This window comes from Chiloscyllium punctatum, chromosome 9 (genome assembly GCF_047496795.1).
Source record: "Chiloscyllium punctatum isolate Juve2018m chromosome 9, sChiPun1.3, whole genome shotgun sequence".
Taxonomy (NCBI): Eukaryota; Metazoa; Chordata; class Chondrichthyes; order Orectolobiformes; family Hemiscylliidae; genus Chiloscyllium; species Chiloscyllium punctatum.
The window spans coordinates 58,645,022-58,657,188 of record NC_092747.1 but is presented as its reverse complement, the minus strand read 5'-3'; the positions used below and the strand labels follow the sequence as shown (position 1 = coordinate 58,657,188).

General features: G+C 40.9%; 1 protein-coding gene across 2 annotated transcripts in view; it reads left to right on the top strand.

Annotated features, from left to right (window-relative positions):
• Window positions 1-12,167, top strand: part of LOC140481436 (interleukin-1 receptor type 2-like) — a 32,753-nt gene that overhangs the window by 9,015 nt on the left and 11,571 nt on the right. For both annotated transcript variants that reach the window (XM_072577605.1, XM_072577606.1), the window contains exon 3: window positions 11,923-12,055. In XM_072577605.1, the coding sequence (XP_072433706.1) occupies window positions 11,923-12,055 (133 nt within the window). The remainder of the gene's footprint in view (window positions 1-11,922; window positions 12,056-12,167) is intronic.

Below are 12,167 nucleotides of genomic sequence, written 5' to 3'. Positions count from 1 at the left end.
AAAAGGATTTTTTCAAATAAAATAATGGCACCTGATCCAATTTCATGTTTGAAATCAGTTGGATGATGGTTAACCTATTTTATCTGGTTCAGATGAATCCTCTATTACCCCTAAGAGAGATTGCTTCATACCTTCCACAGGTGACATACCATGTAATTATGTGTTCTAATGAAGCTAAATCTAAGTACTGTGTTTTCTTCCAAAGATGTTTGCTATAAGGTTTTTATTCTCTTTGTGCAATTAGCATTATTATTTTTATGGCTCAGAGGTTGTTTTTGAGTCTTGTACATTTTTTGGAAATGTCCCACTTTTATTTTGACAAAAGTTGCATCAGTGTGATAAAGCTTGACATTGTTTCTGTTTTTAATTCCATATCCGACCTGCAGAATGTGGAAAGAAGCCATTAAACCCATTGTATCTGCAAGCATTTTAACTTTGTGCCAATTCCTGCCTTTTCCCCATTTTCCAGCAAACTGTTTGTTAATTAATCATCTAATGCCTTCCTGAATATCTCATCCCTAGAATCATTCTTGTAAACCTTTTCTGCACTCTCTCCAGTACATTCACATCCTTCCTATAATGAGCTGCCCAGAACTATGCATAATACTATACTGAGACTTATAGCACATAGAACAATTCAGCGCAGAACAGGCCCTTCTCAGCTCGTCCCCCTACACTATCCCATCATCATCCATGTGCTTATCCAAGGATTGTTTAAATCTCCCAAATGTGGCTGAGTTAACTACATTGGCAGGTAGGGCATTCTACGCCCTTACCACTCTCTGAGTAAAGAACCTGCCGCTGATATCTGTCTAACATCTATCACCGCTCAATTTGTAGTTATGTCCCCTCATACAAGCTGACATCATCATCCTAGGAAAAGACTTTCACTGTCTACCTTACCTAATCCTCTGATCATCTTGTTTGTCTCTATTCAAAACCCCTCTTAGCCGCCTTCTTTCCAATGAGAACAGACTCAAGTCTCTCGGCCTTTCCTCAGATGATTTTCCCTCTAGACCAGGCAACATCCTGGTAAATCTCTGCACCTTTTCCAATGCTTCAACATCCTTCCCAAAATATGGTGACCAGAACTGTACACAATATTCCAAGTGCAGCCGCTTTAATTGTAGGGCAATGCGGCTCTGGAACTCAATCCCTCTACCAATGAACCCTAACACGCCATGTGCCTCCTTAATAGCACTATCAACCTGGGTGGCAACTTTCAGGGACGTGTGCAAGGACTCCAAGATCCCTCTGCACATCCACACTACCAACAATCTTTCCATTGACCCAGTACTCTGCCTTCCTGTTATTCTTTCCAAAGTGCATCACCTCATATTTATCTGCATTGAACTCCATTTGCCATCTCTCAGCCCAATTCTGTAGTTTATCCAAGTCCCCCTGCAACCTGTAACATTCTTCCAAACTGTCCACTACTCCACTGACTTTAGCATCATCTGCAAATTTACGAATCCATCCATCTATGCCTGCGTCTAAGTCATTTACAAAGATAACAAACAGCAATGGTCCCAAAACAGATCCTTGTGGCACACCACTAGTAACTGGACTCCAGGCTGAATATTTTCCATCAACCACCACTCGCTGCCTTCTTGATGAAGGAGCGTCGCTCCGAAAGCTAGTGTGCTTCCAATTAAACCTGTTGGACTATAACCTGGTGTTGTGTGATTTTTAACCTTCTTTCAGAAAGCTAGTTTCTAATCCAAAATGCTAAATTGCCCTCAATCACCCTCGCCTCTGCATTTTCTCCAACAGCCTATCATGTGGAACCTTATCAAAGGCTTTACTGAAGTCCATGTATACCACATCAACTGCCCTACCCTCATCTACATGCTTGGTCACCTTCTCAAAAAACTCAGAGGTTTGTGAGACACGACCTGCCCTTGACAAAACTATTTGACTATCTGAAATCAAAGTGTTACTTGCGAGATGATTTTATATCTTATCTCATATAATCCTTTCCAAAACCTTTCCTACAACAGAGGCTCACTGGTCTATAATTACCTGGGTCATCTCTACTGCCCTTCTTGAACAAGGGCACATTTGCAATCCTCCAGTCCTCTGGTACTAAACCTGTAGACAATGATGACTCAAGTATCAAAGCCAAATGCTCTGCTATCTCCCTAGCTTCCCAGAGAATCCTCAGATAAATCCCATCTGGCCCAGGAGACATGTCTACTTTCACTCCTTTTAGAATTGATTACACCTCTTTGTAACTAACCTCGATCCTTTCTAGTCTAATATCTCGTATCTCATTCTTCTCCTCTACAATATTCGCTCTTTTCCTGAGTGAAAACCAATGAGAAATGTCCATTTAGCACCTCTCCGATCTCCACAGGGTCCACACTCGACTTCCCACTTCTGTCTTTGACTGGCCCTGTTCCTACCCTAGTCATCCTTTTATTCCTCACATACCAATAGAAAGCTTTAGGTTCTCCTTTATTCTATTTGCTAAAGATTGCTCGAGTCCTCTCTTTGCTGATCTGTAACTCTCCAACGCCTCATCTGAACTATCTTGTCTCATCAACACATAAGCCTCCTTCTTCCGCTTAATAAGAGATGCAATTTCTGCAGTAAACCACGGTTCCCTCACCTTATCACTTCCTCAATGTATTATCTGAGTTCATAATAACTTCTATTCTATGGCCCTACAATTGAAGCCTAGAAAACTGTTTTATGAGCAGTTCTTTCCCTCTGTCCTGCCACCTTTGTAATAATGTATGTATGTGCATACACTCCTAGATCTATCTGTTCCTGCACACCCTTTAGATTGTTCCTCTATTCTCTTTGTACCAAAGTATATCATCTCATACTACTTTAAGTTTTGTCTGCCATGTATCTGCCCACTCCAATGTGTTAATGTCCTTTTGAAGTTCTGTCCTGTACTACTTACATTTTCAGATCTCCCAAATTTTGTCATCTGCAAACTTTGAAATTGTCCCTTGAGCACCAGGATCGCAAATATTCACATGTTATGTTTATATTCACCCCCTGGCCTGAAAAGTATTGATTAACCAATGCTGTCTGTTCCCTGTCTCTCAGCCTATTTGTATCCCCACATTGTGATTTGCCCTTTTATTTCATGGTATATAATTTTCCAAACAGGTCTGTTATGTGGCACAGTGTCAGGCTACTTTTTGGAAGACCATGTAGACCACATTGCCAGCTTTCTCATCAACCTTCTCTATTACCTCTCCAAAAACTTCCAGTCACCTAAATATGGTTTCCTTAACAAATCCATTCTGACTATATAGTCCAGTACAAATCTCAGTCTGAAGGATTTGTGAATTGACATTTGCAGGGAGTTAAATATCTCTTTCTCTGTTGTCGTTATTTTGAACTGCTGTTACTTCTCTCTCTTAAATGATTTATTTAGAAGCTGTTACAGGAATTTGTGATTTTATGCAGGTTACAGTTGATTTTACTGTTCAGTGTTTTAAATTGTTCAATCATCTTAATTGTGTTAACTGTGAATCCTCAAGTTTTGTAAAGATTGTTGTTATGTGGAGAAGGATGCCCATCTTTGGCAGATGATACACTCAACCATGATGACCAGTAAATAAAATTTAATAAGACTCTCCTGTCTTTACTTAATAGCTAGTTACATTGTATCTAAGTAGATGATTGTCTCTTGTGATATTGGGTTCAACGTAAGAGTAAATTTATATTACAGCTGCTGAAGCACCAGATCTTTAACAACTCTGGCTAGCTCCTCCGAGGGACAGTTCTTCATATCCTAATAGATGTAGCCTAACACATGATGTCAGTTAACCCTTTCAGGTATAATTGTCTTCTGTACAAATCTTGTGGACTTGTAAATTAAGGCAGTCTTACATGCAGATTAATGGCTGTCTTGTAGAAGAATCATAACGGACTCAAGATGTTAACTCAGTTTCTCTCTCCACAGACCTGAGTTTCTCCTGCACTTTTAGTTTCAAATGCAGATTAACAACTTGGACAGGAGGGAGATAATTGGTGCATTTTGTAGGCAGAGTGGGTGGTCAATAAAAACATCTGTCTCCAATAAAGCTGAAACAGGCCTCTGAGGTGCCTTCAGTAGATGTAGGGTGATACTGCAATGAAGCAGGTACACTGTGATGTCCCCAACATTTCCATTGAGGTTTCCTTGTTTTTTTTTTGCCTGCATAGCACATTCTGATTAACCCGACATCAATGCAATATCACACGTGAGACTAATGTAAAAAGAATCACTGAGGGGCAGACAACATACTGACAGACCTACAATCACACTGGGAGAGTTTGCAAGCAGTTTGCAGAAGACTGCCTCAAGTGTTTGAAGTCACAGATTATTGTGATGCTGTTCTGTAGATGGAATGACCAACTGCATGGAATATCATCTGCAGTCAAATGATACCATGCATGCTGCAATTACACTTTGGCTGGGCAGACTAGCACAACTGCCACCCTAAGTAAGTTGACAGGAGCCTTTGCTTTGTCCTCACAGGGCTGTACCAAGCTGCATCAAGGTATATTCAACATGGCAGTGAGTGAGGCTGACCCATGAGAGGGGTGATGGAGAAAAGGAACATCAGACTGGGAACTGCATTCAAAGCATCTTCAAGTTCTTTCTTGTGCCCACCACACTGTCATCAGACTTTATCTTCCATTAGCCAGATCTGTTCTTGTGCAGGTGCAGATGATGCCATCCTTGGAGCTTTCACTGACTGTAAAACCCAAATTGGTTTGGCCAAGAGCAATTTGGCAGTCAGAGCAGCAATCTGAGGATTCTGTCTTCATTGCTGCTCCAGTCACAGGAATTGCAACAAATCAAGATGGAAGGAAAAAGGAAAAATAAAAACAGAGCTTTTTAATTGTACAGTGGTATATATCTAGTTAAATGACAAAATGCCACATTATATGTTTCTGTTTAGTGAAAGCACATGATTTTATTTTAGTCTTACTTCCTCATCTTGCCTATTCTTGCCTGCTGAGTGGCAAGTCACCTCTAGCTTACATGTTGATGAATGGAAATATTTGAGAAATTGATGGGGACTGTGATAATGTGGCTGGTTGTTTCCAGGTTTGCTTTGTGTCAGTGACATTGTGGGGAATTTTGCTGAGGATGCACAGTGGTAGGAACAAGGTCATTTGATGGGCTTCTGATGTCAGTACACTGGTAAACCTTAATGAACCTAAAATGAAGAACGACCTCCTTGGCAGCAACATGTGCAGTTGGAGAATTTGAGCATTTCTCAATTGACCAGTTCCACTTCTTCAAAATGCAGCTGATGTGTAACCACAATTAAATATTTGTACAGGCATGTGCAGCATTCCCAGGGAGTTGCCTTGCTATTTTTTTTCTTATGTCTGATGTCCTCAGACCTCCAACTGCACATAACAGGTGGCTGTTCGAAGACACGGACACCTACTTCAAACTTGGCTGATGTTATCCATCAGAAATGCTTTTTAACCTCTGCTAGCATATCTGCTTCTACCACCTCCCCTGGCAGCACATTCCAGGCATGTACCAACCTCTGTGTTGAGTATTTTCCTTTATATTTTTCCCCTCTCACCGTTAACCTATGCCCCCAATCATTGATATTTCCACTCTGTGGAAGAAGGACTGACTATCTACCCTTTCCATGCCTCTCCTAATTATGTACTTCCAACACCCAACACCACCTCTTAATAGTGACACGCCACAAAATATCAACATAACTCTCCCTAATCTTACCATCATCTGTGTCCTTCTCCCTGGTGAATACCAAAGTACTCATTAAGGACCTCATCCACTTCCCCTTCTTTGTCCTGGAGTGGACTTAGCTTTTTCCAAGTTGCCCTCATTCTCCTCATCTATATAAATTGTTTCGGGATTCTTCTTGATCCTATTTTCCAGGGAACGATCGTGGCCACTTCTAGCCTAAACAATTTCTTGTTTAAGTTCTTTCTTGTTTCCTTTGTACTTCTCAAGGGCCATGTTTGATGTTGCCATCCTTATCTTTTATTCTCACAGGAACATGCTGGTCCTGAGCTCTGATCAATTGGCCTTTAAAAGACTCTTACTTGTCAGATATGGATTTATCCTAAAACAGCCATTCTCCATCTAATTTCTCCAGTTCCTGCCTAATACTGTTGTTAGTAGCCTTTCCCCAGTTTAGTAATTTCATTAGAGGACCTTATTCGTGATGATATTAAAACTTATGGAATTACGATCACTGTTCCGAAAATGCTCCCCAACTAAAACTTGGGTCAGCTGACCAGGCTAATTCCCCAATACATGGTCTGATATGGCCCTTAACCTAGATGGATAATCTCCATATTGTTTCAAGAAATCCTCCTAGATGGTCCTCTCAAATTCTGCTGCATGTATGCCCCTGGCACTAACGGACTGCCAGTCAGTATTGGGAAAGTTAATATTACCCACCATAATAACCCTGTTGTTTTTATATTTTTCCTTATCTGCTTACATATCAGTTCCTGTATCTCCTGCTGGCTTTTGGGAAGCCTGCAGTATTGCCCCATCATACTGCTTACATCCTTCTTATTCCTGAGTTAAACCGATATGACCTCGCTAGATGACCCCTCCAAGATATCCCCTCTTAGTACAGCCGTAACATTCTCTTCCATCAGAAAGGCAACACCTCCACCCTTTTTACATCCCTCACTATCTTGCCTGAAACATCTAAACCCTGGAATGTTGATCTGCCAGTCCTGCCCTTCTTTCAGCTAAGTCTCTGCGATGGCTATCACATCATAGTCCCATGTTCTAATCCAGGCTCTAAGCTCATCTGCCTTATTTATTCTACGCCTTGCACTTCAGACCACTAGTCCCACCATGTTCATTAACCTGGCTCTGTCTGTCCTTCGTATTAGACTTACTTGAGTGTCTTCTCCACCTGCTGACATACTGTTCTGGTTCCCTCTTCCCTGCCACACGAGTTTAAATCCTCCTGAGGGGATTGACATATTGGTGCCCCTCCAGTTTTGATGCACCCATCCTTCTTGTACAGGTCCTACCTGCCCTGGAAGAGATTCCAATGATTCATTTGCATTCCAGGGCTGTGGGCCAAAGGCTGAAAAATGGTAGGAGGGTAGTCAGGTCTGCGTTGACAGCAGCAGACACGATGGACCAAATGGCTGCCTTCTGTACTGTAAAAGTCTAAACATCTATGGGGGAGGGTTTTAACTAGAATGGTGGGGGATAGAAACCTGAGAAAGGAGTCAAAAGGGGAAAGCAAGGATAGAAAAGTAAGAAGCAAACATGCTGCAACTGTACAAAGCTCTGGTGTGGCCACATTTGGAGTATTGCGTACAAGTCTGGTCACTGCATTAGATTAAATTACTTACAGTATGGAAGCAGGCCTTTTGGCCCAACAAGTCCACACTGACCCTCCGAAGAGGAACCCACCCAGACCCATTTCCCATTTTTACCCCTGACTAATGCACCTAACACTATGGGCAATTTAGCATGGCCAATTCACCTGACCTGCACATCGCTGGATTGTGGGAGGAAACCAGAGCACCCGGAGGAAACCCACGCAGACACAGGGAGAATGTACAAACTCCACACAGACAGTTGCCCAAGGCGGGAATCGAACCTGGGTCCCTGGCGCTGTGAAGCAGTAGTGCTAACCACTGAGCCACCATGTTGCCCTATAGGATAATCGGAAGGATGTGGAAGCTTTGGAAAAGGTACAAGGATGTTGCCTGGTATGGAGGGAAGGTCTTATAAGGAAAGGCTGAGAGACCTGAGGCTGTTTTGGTTAGAGAGAAGGAGGTTAAGAGGTGGCTTAATTGAGACATATGAGATAATCAGAGGTTTAGATACATTGGACAGTAAGAGCATTTTTCCTCAGATGGTGATGGCTAGCACTAGGAGACATAGCTTTAAATTGAGGGGTGATAGATATAGGTCAGATGTCAGAGGTAGTTTCTTTACCCAGAGTAGTAGGGGCATGGAAGGCCCTGCCTGCAGCAGTAGTAGACTCGCCAACTTTAAGAGCATTTAAATGGTCATTGGATAGACATATGGACGAGAATGGAACAGTGTAGGATAGATGGGCTTCAGATTGGTTCCACAGGTCGTGCAGCATCAAGAGCCGAAAGGCCTGTACTGCGCTGTAATGTTCTATGTTCTACATAGAAGGCAGAAAATATAATAATAATAAATTGAGCTATTGTGCAAGATAAAATTATGATGACTAACAAGGTTAAAAAGACAAGTATAAAGGCATTAAGGTAGGTGTATTAACAGCACAAAGAGAAATGCACGGCTTAAGATATAGATGTGAATACAGAGACATGCGCAGAGAATGACCAAACATGGGAATTGAATATCCGGTGTATTCGATACTTAAGAAGAACAGACAAATGGGAAGAAACATTGGGTAGAATTGTTAATAAAGTGTACGTGGAAACCACATGGCAGATGCCGTACAATGTGGATACATGTGAAGTTCTTCACTTTTTGGTGTGAAAAGTAGAAAGGCAGAGTTTTATTTGATATATTGGGAAATGTGATTGTGCAGAGATCTGCAATAGGATTAAGTTCGGAATTCGGGATGCCCTCCTCCAGTTTTACAGGGCGTTGGTGAGACTATTCTGAAATATTGTGTGCAGATTTGCTTCCTTTACCTAAGAGATGATAAACGTGCCATAAATGGAGTCCAGCAGACGTTTGCAAGAGATGTCAGCCAAGTTTATTGAGGAGAGATTGGTTCGACCGGGCACTCATTTGATTAGATGAGAGGGGATCTGATTGAAATGTGTAAAATTCTAAAAGGACCAGACAGACTTGATATAGGCTGGATGTTTTGTTTGGCTGGGGCGTCTAGAACCACAGTCACATGATCTAGAGTAAGCCATTTAGGACTGAGCTGAGGAAACTTTTCTTCACTCGGCGAGTGGTCGACCTGTGGAATTAATTAACACAGAAGGCTGCCGAGGCCAAATCACTTCAAGAAAGAGAGAACTTTTTAAATTTATAAGACATCAGGTACAATGGGGTAGTGGGAATATAGCTTGAGATAGAGGATCACTCACAATCACATTGAATGGCCGAGCAGCTGTGAAAGTCCCTATGGCCTAGTCCTGCTCCTACTTCCTATGTTTCTGTGGGAATTTCCCAGGAAACTTGATCTCATGATAGTCAGTTATCTTGCTCCCTGGTGCTCCCTAGCAAAATCTCTGATTCTGAGCAAGAGCAAGAGCTCAGACAGTTCCAATGTACCTACCTTGGTAGTTATCGAGGAAACGTTAGTTAGAAATCTTCTATTTCATAGGCAATGACAGAACCAACTCCTGACTCCCTGAACCCTCTCACCCGCCTTCCTCCCCCAAACCCAATTACTACCCTGCTTCCAAGAAAGACAAGTGATTGGCTTGCTGGATCACCCCGATCCCTCCCAAACCAATCTAAGTCAACCACCTTCTGGAGGGGATACCCCTTCCTGATGAGAGTTAACTATACTCTGGCCTATCTACCCACTACTGCACCTACCACCTCACCCATCTACCCACCTGCCATCTTATCTACCCATTTCTCCAGTTGTCCTTTCACCCACTCTTCAGTCCACCCTTTCATCCATTCATTAGCAGGACCTTTAAAAATACCAGATAGCAGGCAGTGACAATAAAAAGATGTGTCCTGTCTAATCCCTGATTCTGCAATGCTGTGACAGAGTTCTGTGAGCAATGCTGCACTTGGCATTTCTCTGAAAACTGGGCTCTCATCTCCCAGAAGAAATGTGAAGCAATGCCAAGATGGGCAGGTTTGAATATAGACACAACCTGATGTTTGTGCTGTTCCTTTGAAGATTTGGCCATTACCTGCTCACTATTTGAGTATCTGCTCAAAACTATTTGGCTGTGAAGTGCTTTGAGATGTCTAGTAGTTTTAAGAAGTGTTCGGGAAATTGTGATGAAAGATGTTTTAATATATTTTTGCGGTTCAGATTTTAAAATAATGGAGCATATAGATGTGGTCAGTTTTGTGAAGTTTTGTTTTGGAAGGTCAAAATTGATTTGGAACAGTGGCCTAAGTAAGTCACTTCCATAAAACATTTAACTACAATAAAACGCTTGAGAGAATCCCTATGGTGTTGATAGATAAAATGTTTATCATACTGGATTTATGACAGAATAAACGTTAAGATAGTTCGTTTAATTTTAGTTTCAGAACGGAAGGTTCAAGGTTTTAGTTCAGAAGATTTCTCCCAGCAAAAAGAAATCCAGAGTTCCAAGAATTGGTGACTCGTGCTGAAAAATGTTAGTATGGAGCTTCCAAGTCGGGAAAGTGTGGATCGAAATCTTCACGCTGTTAGAACTGTGAAAGCTTAGACCATCAGAATTGTTTGAGCTTCATGCCAGCATTCTCTCTACAGTCGATGGGAAAGACACCGGAAAGTATCAGTTAGTTAATGACTTAAAATAGCTAAGATTGGAGTGACGTTTCTGTAGAACTGAGGTGCTCTAACAGATGGCTTGGGGAAATGTTTTAAATGTTGTCTTGATGCATATGTTAAAATCTTTCTGACTGTACATCTAGCTTTTTTGCCTTTGGTATAATGAACTTACGTTCTGCTTTTAAAAAATCTGCACAACCTCATTTGACTATGTTGACTATCTCATTAACCAATTGCAAAAAGAATCCATTAAGCCAGGTTTCCTTCAGGGATCTGACTTGACCACAATTCCCATTACCTGTATCATAGCAAAATGCTAGCTTGTCTTTTTTAAATTTTATGATCTCTTATAATTGGCAAAAGGACTGTGAACAAACCCTTTAATATTAAGACAATACAGCATTTCTCAGAATTTGATTCAGCATCTCATTACTGTAATCTCACTTCCTTCACTGGTAGTGTCAGGAAAATCATTCATGCATGCTAATTTACAAATGCATTGAAATATTGCTTGAATTGAGAAATTAGCATGCCTTCATACAGGAACCCATCTGTCCCAAGAGAGCAAGCATTCTGATTGAATGTGGATATCAATGGGTTAGAGTTAAGCTTCTGAAATTTTTTTGGTGGTTAGAAACCTCTACTGTGCACGAACCCATGTGCTACTCCAACTTAAAATTTTCTCCAATAAAGTAAAATACTGCAGATACTGGAAACCTGAAACAAACATAGATAATGTGAGGAGAAAGTGAGGACTGCAGATGCTGGAGATCAGAGTTAAGAGTGTGATGTCTGAAAAGCACAGCAGGTCAGGCAGAAGGGCTTATACCCGAAATGTAGATCCTCCTGCTCCTCAGATGCTGCCTGACCTGCTTTTTCATCACCACACTATCAACATAGACAATGCTAGAGAAACGTAATAGCTCTGGCAGTATCTGTGGAGAGAGAAACAGAGTTAACATTTTGTCCGGTCTGACTCTTCTCCAGAACTTCAGAACAGATCAGACTAGTGCAACCATATTTGTTGACAGTTTGAACAATATGTCAGAGTGATTATATTTGACGAAGTATTATTTATACATGAGAGTAGAATCAATCCACAATGGACTAAAACATCCATTTCAAGATGTATTTCTTGCAGTTTCATATTTGATAGCACTTAGTAGTAGTTTGAGATTTTTTTCTGAGGCAACTTGAATTTTGATATATATTCCTGTTTCACCACCAGAACTAAATCAGAGCAATATCAGCCTATGCTATAACATCTACGAATGTTGTAATTTTTGAAGTCAACGATTTAACTCTGCATGTGGTGAAACCAACACCTTGATGGATATAAATGTTGAGCATTACTGTGTTCCTGTATCACCCACCTAATGGATCAATAATCAAAAATGGGAAGTTTATTTAGAGGAGAAGGTATATAAATCTTGGGCTAAAAATAAAAAATAAATTTGGTGTGTCTGAACTTGAGCTTTTAATTATTCCAATGTTGTTATGTTTTTTTCCAAATTCCTTTCAAACATGCATCTTTTTACAGGCTCAAAACTAGATATAACTTGCACAGTATTGGCTGACCTTCCTCCAAAAACTGAAATATTGGTCTATTGGCTAGCTAATCAAAGTTACATTGAAGACTACAGCAACAGCACTAGAGTTACGGAAGTTCAAACGTATGTATTGTTAAAATGATTAAGTAGAAAATAATAGCTTTTATGAAGCATTTGGAGATGTAATTTATTTTTGAAACTTTAGGGTCATGCCCTCTTCTGAGTATGAAACCTC